This window comes from Camelina sativa, chromosome 16 (assembly GCF_000633955.1).
Source record: "Camelina sativa cultivar DH55 chromosome 16, Cs, whole genome shotgun sequence".
NCBI classification, from domain to species: domain Eukaryota; kingdom Viridiplantae; phylum Streptophyta; class Magnoliopsida; order Brassicales; family Brassicaceae; genus Camelina; species Camelina sativa.
This window is the reverse complement of record NC_025700.1, coordinates 8,712,482-8,720,864: the sequence shown is the minus strand read 5'-3', so window position 1 is coordinate 8,720,864 and position 8,383 is coordinate 8,712,482. Positions and strand designations below refer to the sequence as shown.

Below are 8,383 nucleotides of genomic sequence, written 5' to 3'. Positions count from 1 at the left end.
AAAAAAAAAAAAAAAAAAAAAAAGAATGATCTTTCGAGGATTATTTTGTGTAAATGATATTAAATCTGTGGAAATAAATAATTTACCTGGTATGACAGACTATGTAACTGGTGAGCACCAGTAGGCTCCCCTAAATTCAACACAAGGAACATGTTGGACTTTGTAATAATATTCTCCTCCTTCCGACAACTTCTTCTTCCATTGGGTGCCCAACTTCAGAAGCGTTAAATAATAGAGGAATCTCAGCCCATCAGGAATCTCTTTTAACTCTTCACAATCCAAAATACTTAGAGTATGAAGAAGGGGCATGGAGCCTTCTTCTACTATCCACTCTTCCCACTTATCTAGTCCACCTATTTCAAGTTTCTGCAACTGAGGAAACCCACCGACCAAGCAAACTATCCTCCTCCCACAGAAAGCGTTTTTCAATAAAGTAGCCTCTTTCAAGTGATGCAGCTTCTCTAGGATCGGCATTGGATCCTCCTCCAAACAACACTCACTTAGCTTTAAGTATGTAAGCCGAGAAGGGAAGTGTTGTTGCCTTGGCATATATAAATTGAATGAAATCCAATACAATTCCCTTTTCTGTCATTCTTTCAGACGATGTACCCACTATACAAAGATATTCAAGGTGTCTCAGTCCACCTATTGATGCAGATAGAGTTTCTATACTGTTCTCACGAGTTAAGCTGATGGCTAGAGTCACCAACCTAGACATACCACGTAAATCTTTTGAGCTGCTATGCCACGTTGAGAAATGAATCAAGGTCTCCAACTTTACTAAATTTCTCAAATTCAACTTCGTCTTCTTATGCATATGGAAGGGTAGTTTAAGATATCTCAATTCATGCATCCTCATGAAGACATCAGGCACAAATATATATTCTGTATCTATATCTAGATTTAGATAGATCAGTAACATTAGGTTTCCTAGAAAAGAAGGTAGATGAGATACCTTAGCATCTTGTAAGCTCAAGTATCTTAAGTGGATGAGCTTTCCAATGCCAGAAGGTAACTTCCTTCCTTCAAAATCTACATAATAGAGATCTAACACTCTCAGAAGTTTTAACCTTGTAAAGCTTGTACCTAATAGCTTCCAACTTTCTCCCCAAACATCATGCCAGAGAACCACGAGAGATCGAAGTTTTGGATTGTTTATATCTCTTTCAACATGTAATGTAGTAGGACATTGGCAGACAAGCCTGCGAGATCTACAAGGAGCTTGAGAGTCTGTAGTCGAGGAGCCGGTACCTACACTTGTTACTGCAATCTGTAGGAAATTTTCTTCTTTGGCTTCAAATAAACAAACTTCTCTCATCATATCATGCAAATGACAATTTCCAAATCTCAAAGTAGTAACTTCTCTTTCACAAATTATCATATTTCTCCTCACCAACTCCTCTATGTAGCTCTCTCCAACATCTTGAATGGTCTCTCCATCTTGATGTGTACGTTCTGACATTCCTTCTGCAGCCCAATAATAATACAATTTCTCCACGTTTATCTTATGATCTTCTGGAAAATGGGCTAGGTAGAGGAAACAATGCTTCAAATAACTAGGCAACTCCTCAAAGCTCATAGACAATACATGGTATATTGAACTGTTGTTATCGGTTCTTTCCATGATATGAGATCCAATATTTCCTGATAGTCTTTTCCAGTCATGCATTGTGTACTTTGCAGCTAACAAACCTCCTAACACTTTTATGGCCAATGGTATACCTCCACAATGTTTGATCATTTGCTTTCCCATATCTTCCATTTCCTCTTCGATCTTAAGTTCTGTATCACATAATCACTAAATTATCAAAATTAAGCCATGATAAAAAAAACGTCATTATCATGCAATAAAGAGATATCACAATGAGGTATTTAAGGTTAAAAAAATTTAACATCAATATCATCACCTAAACTAGAAGTATCATCGTAAAAAAATAATTACTCAAACTGAAAAAGTAAAAATGAGAAACTGTATTTGAATTGTGTCATGTAATGTTTACCAGATGCATCTTTCTTTGGAAATGCTATTGTTTGGAAAAGTGTCCAACTATCCTCAATGGCTAGGCATTCTGGTTTGAAGTTGAGATATGTTGTACCACCATGTTCTGCGACACTCTCATTTCGAGAAGTAAGGACACCTTCCAACCTGTAGCAAAATATTTACTTGTTTCATAATAACTAAACACAAAATAAATTAATCTGAATGATTTCATTTAATTAATTTACAAATAAAAGTCCACTTTTTTTGGGTGGAAATAGTGGCTTGATTCGGTCCCAGTCTTCCTCTTTCCATATGTCATCAAAGACAATTAATGATTTAGATGATTCCAACAATTGAAAGAGTTCATCTTGGAGGTCAGCTTCATTCATCTTTAAGATATTATCTTCCTTTTCTTTAGATGTGAGATTTTGCAAGATCGTTTGCCACACAGATTTCTGTGTAAACTCTTGTGAGACACACACCCATGCTAGTCTATCAAACTGATGTTTTACATCCTCATGGTTAAAAACCTGTCTAGCAAGTGTGGTTTTACCAAGACCACCCATCCCGGTTACAGAAACCACTTGAACGTTATCTTCCTCCACCAAATATCCAACCAATTTCTTAACATTTGCTTCCAACCCCACAAAATTGCTTTCATAGTCCCTAGCAAACTCTTGTCGCATCTCCCTTTTTCTATCACCTTGAGGCTGCAAATACCTACCATCGACAATTGCTTGTTGTACTCCAAAACTCTGCATATCTCGAACCACATCTGAGATCCTCGTACGTATGCCTCCAATATCAAATGCATTTCTCCTGCGATCTGAAATAATGCAAGCATGTCTTCTGATACCCATTTTAATTCCACTTGACTTCCCAAGTTTTTCTTTTAGAAGATATGTTTCAATTATATCTTCAGCGTCATAAACAATTTCCTTTATTTCTTCAACAACATTTCTCACCACCGCGGTTGTATGTTTCTTTGCATCTGCATCTTTCAGAAAAGAGCTTAACAAGTTTAGATCACGTTTTAGTCCAGTAACCTGATCTTCGACTCCCTGAAATCTCTCGCACTCTTGACTTAATAGGTCCCAAAGCTTTTGTAAACCAAACGACACAAGTTCTCCAGCCATAGTCTCTCCTGTGTAAGCAATATATATGAAAATAAGAACTTAGCTACGTACTATATATTGATGAAGATGCATGATCTCTATGAGTAAAAAAGCACTAGTCCAAAATGGATTGGAATTATATATTTAGTTAAATAATTTTAATTCGCGATGACGAATTTATATGACACTAATCGATCTTGGGTATAATATTGCTCTCACGCATTACATATGTAAACAAGTTTAAAATGAAGCTATAGCGCACTAAAAGTATAAAATATATAGTAAATTATTTTAAATCCGGTTATATATAGTGTCATTAATATTATTATAGATTTACATATCCCAAAAAAAACCCTGGTGTTTGTTTGATGTAGTGAAAATATTTTCAGTCAAGAATGCGTCCATGCCCGTGAGCAATACGATATGTAAAAGTAAAACCTACAATTTACAAATACCAAGGTTTCTTGACAACTGAAAACTTATTAAACTGTAATCCTAGCATTAAATATTTCACAATATACTATGAGATCTAATCAATTACTGCTATAAATCTTTTCGAGTAATGACTTCTTGGCATAAGGCTTGTTATATTTTTTTAGTTCAAGTAATCTTGATAACTATCTTCAAATACATTCTAGTCTAGCTGTATGTGTCTCTTGACATACCCAGATGCAAAGAGAGATAAACAGTAGCACCAATCCAAAACATGTACCAAACACAGAAATTTGCTAATGAAAAAAAGAAAAAAAAAGATAATATATAATTTCATAAAAAGAATGACTAACCTCTTGAATCTTGAATCCGTGATGGCGTTAAGGGACTTTCTCCTCTTGTCGCTCTTTAGGAAGAAGAAAAACACTCTAGTTCAGACTTTTCAACACTCCAAATGATGTGCAGCCTTTTTTTTTAATAAAAAAACTACTTTTCACCCACCAATTTTCTATCTTTATTGCAGCCTTTAACTCCCGGCCCATTCACTAGTTATGTGATAAACAAACAGTAAAAACAAATATTTTTTTGGTTTTTGTCTTTGTTAAAGGGTTCTAGTTTACATAATTTTTTATCTCAGTTAAATTCCATGTTTTAAAAATTAGTAGGCGCTGATCGGATAGTGAGGCAGCGCTTAGCATCTAATCAATTAACCGAAAATTACACAAGATTAATCGGGTACTAGTTTTAGGTATTTTTATGTATATATACGTATAATATGTTAAAGTTGTGAATATTTACAAGAATTGTAGCTCAGTAGTGGTTTGTGGCGTAATGTAAAAATTGTAAACCACGGTTTGACGCCAGGAAGTCTTCTTCCCTGTGTCTGCGACCTATAACCCTAATCAGTGCCGTTTTTTTTCTTTTTCTATGCAGTTTCTGTTTGTTTTCTTATAGATTTTGTCCCTACATCATAGATCTACAAAAAATACATATTTTGAACTTCAAAAACTTGAAAAATTGAATTATTTTTAAATTCCAATTTGTTTGCCGCATAGGATGAAATCACGGTGGTTGCCCTCCGCCAAGCATATAATCGGCGATTAAACGGCCTCGGCGGCCGTGTTTTTGAACATGGGTTAAATCTGAAAGTAGTAAATATAAATCTAATGTCAATACAAACTACGAAGTATTGTTTACATAAGTTTACTCATAAATCTGATTACACATTGTTAAACTATGGTTTTTACCAAGTACTAAATCAGTACCCATGCTACAACACGGGGTGAACTCTTTTTTATTTAGAGAGTTATTTATTTTATTTTTTTAAATAAAATTTAAATATGTTACATTAGTTTATGTATTATGATATTATTTATATTTATAGTTACTTGTATATTTTATGCTATAACTTCAATAATGTATGTCATACATTAAGAATGTCACAATAAAACATAATTTTGTAAGCTGTGTTTTTTTTTAATTGAACCGACTTGCTATATTAGGAGTAACTTAAACATATCTTATTATATAAACCTTGGTTCTCAAAGTTAGTAACTCACCAGATCGTGACACATGTTAATTTTAACGATTAAAGATAAAAGTTAAAAACTCACCAGATTGTTACAAGTGTCAATTTTAACGATTAGAGATCAAAGTTAGTAACTCATCAGATCGTGACACATGTCAATTTTAACGATTAAAAATCATAGTTTTTAAGATTGGTAAAACAAAGCATAAGATAATTGTAATCTTATTATATTAAAAATAAAACAACTAAGATAAATATACAATGTGCCATCCATATTCTCAACCACTACATGGTAAAATAAATATATTATGTGCCATCCATATTTGGTCGTATAATTATATTATATAACCTAACACATTAAATTTTATGTCTTTGTTTGCACAAAAAAGTAAATAAATAAATTATATGTCTCTATGGTTAGCCAATTTCGGACACTGAGTACTGCAACAAGATTTGTGAAGGCACATGTGAAGAAAACGAAGATCGTGAAGAACCAATTGGCAGTCTTAGAAAAAAAGGTTGCATTGAATTCTGAACAAATATTTTTATTATATTAAAAATCTTATTATATAAAGTTGGGTTTTCAAATTAGTCATTAACATGATCATGACATGTGTCAAGTACATTGATGGGATGTTGACACTGTCAAAAAATTATTATTTTTCAAAACAGCTAATTAAGAAAATAACAACAAATCTAAATAAAATTTATACGTTTATATCTTAAAAAAACTATTAAATCAAAAAAGAAAATTAACAAAACTAATCTAATTTCCATTATATGTTACTTATATTATACGTGTTTTCTCAATAAGATTTTGACATGTATAAGCAAAAAAGTAATTCACTAAGCATGTATACTATTATTAATAAATAAATAGTGAATGACAAATTTAAAAAGAATAACATACGTTATGTAAAAAGTTTTTTTTTTCAAAAATATTAGAACAGCTAATTAAGAAAGTAACATTATATCTACATAACATTACATGTTTATATAGAAAGCTTTGATCTTTGATTTTTTTTTTCTGATATAATTTTGTCGATCTATTGCGTGGGTCTTTCATTCGTGCGGGTTTTTTTAATGGAAGCTATCAAATGCAATGAAATGAAATCAAAGTATATAAACCCACTAATTTAATTGAGGATAGAGACACTGATGGAGGTTCCAAAAGTGATTGTACAGTTAGTAACATTATAAGTTTGGTAGATAAGTCGGTCGTTGATGTTTTTGGTCAAAATTTAGAGTTGTCTTTTCTGAATAATGTTGATGATTTCGGTACTGAAACAAGAGCTGCTTGATCGAGTAATTGAGAAGCGGTTTCAAATTTGGAAAGTTGGAGCGGTATACCATTTTAAGATTGGTTTCAAATCGGATTTATGTTGTTTTCTATCGGATTAGGTTTGTAAACCGTTTAAACAAGGTATATAGAGAAATATATGAGAAATTTTGATTCGGATAAAAATAAGCTGAGAATTTATGATTCGAGAATATTTGAGACGAGGTCATAGCTTTAAGTTGTTTTGGTAAAATTAGATATTTCTGAAGAGTAAATAGGTCATTGATCCATAACGTGATTATGACATATGTCATGTTATGGATTATATATAAAATTCCTATTTTGTATATATGAGTTATCTAAGACTTATATATACTGTCCTGATTATAATTTTCAAATTTTTATTTTTATTATATTATATTAACTTTCTTTCAATTTCTCAACTTTTATTGAGTTATTCATAAAAATCACTGTACTCGAGTAGATAATTTTCACCAGTTGTTCATCCAAAATATCTTTGGAGTAAAAAAAAATTCATGGTTAAAGAAATTATGTCACAAAACAATTTTAGTAATTATAATAACTATAATTATGCCGAAATGAAAGTAAAGCAACATAAAATTTGTTTAATTTGTTTAGAAGACATTTTATAGGTGGTGATAAAGAGAATACTTTAACAATAATATAATTTTGGGTATAAGAACATATTTTTAATGGTAAACATAGAGTAAAATTATACGTGGTTACTTATTAGATGTTGCTTTGATGAATTTATTGCATGTCAAATATTTTGTGAATAAGTTGTGAAACATTTTTGAAATTTGACAATAATAATATTTGTAATGATAAGTATTTGGCAAAAGTTGTAGTGGCATATAATTAGGTTTTAGATTATTGTAATAATTGTTTTAATATATTTAAAATATATAAATATAAATAAATTTATGAAGGTAAATACAAATATTCTCTAACTTAAATTATTTATATATTTACTTTAAGAAATAAAATTTATTTATATATTTTCAAAAAATAGTTTAAGGTTTAGGATTTATTTGCTTCAATAATTTTTAAACCAGCACAATGAATGTGCTGGCCATTATCTAGTATATTATACGTTTGGGTAAAACTATAATTGATTTGATTATATTTTAAATTAATGTACTTGATTTTTTTAAAACTATAATTGATTTGATTATATTTTAAATTAGTGTACTTGATTTTTTTAAATGTTATATACTACAATGACATATTATGATCCGAGAAAGATAAGACACTTAAAGTAATATTCGTTTTAGCCATTGATAGATTATGCTATGAGCATCATCATAAGTTCTATTTTCATTCCTTAGCATAAAATACATGACCTCCCTAATCTTACCAAGTAAACATTGTTTTCACCAAAATACGATATGGACAAAAAGTCTATGTAGAAGGCGAAACAACCGAGGAACAAAAGGCCTTTATGTACAATATTCATTACAAATGTTGGTGCACGAACTATTACCACGATATACGGATTTAAACCAAAGACAAAACTGAATAATCTTAGAATCTTATTAAACTAGGAATCTCGGGCAAGCCATGTTAAATGGACTAGTGGGCAAAAACCCACGGATATCACTAACCCAACCTTCCACATTCAAGCACACAAAAAGAAAATATACAACAAAAGACTACAAAGGAAGTTTTAGTCCTAAATTTTAAAAAATTTTATTTATCTTGTGATCAAGGCACTCATACAAATAGAGGGATACCCATTCCTTGTAATCTATCCAGCAATTAATACAAAAACCCAAGTTCTACATTATTTTTCAGAAAGATTATTAAGTGAATTTATTTTCCCATTAAACAAATTCATTATGTGAATCCTTGATGCAATTAGCCCTGTCTGTGGAGATCGTTACACAAGAGTTTTACTGTCTTTTCTCTCTCGCAAAGCTAAGACAAACCAGAATATCAACAAAAAGTTCAACCATCTGAACCGCCTCCTTACAAGGCGATTTCCCGGCAGCTCCCGACGAACTGGAAGAAGAGTAACCCATCTATGG

The 8,383-nt window shown here is 31.4% G+C and overlaps 1 protein-coding gene across 1 annotated transcript in view; it reads right to left on the bottom strand.

Moving 5' to 3' along the window:
• The window catches only part of LOC104753493 (probable disease resistance protein At1g58390), a 4,474-nt gene extending 509 nt beyond the window's left edge, over positions 1-3,965 (bottom strand). Inside the window, 6 exon segments of the mRNA XM_019238519.1 lie at positions 87-559; positions 561-1,782; positions 2,001-2,135; positions 2,138-2,146; positions 2,241-3,125; positions 3,882-3,965. Coding sequence (XP_019094064.1) covers positions 100-559; positions 561-1,782; positions 2,001-2,135; positions 2,138-2,146; positions 2,241-3,117 — 2,703 coding nt within the window. The 5' untranslated portion in view covers positions 3,118-3,125; positions 3,882-3,965 and the 3' untranslated portion in view covers positions 87-99.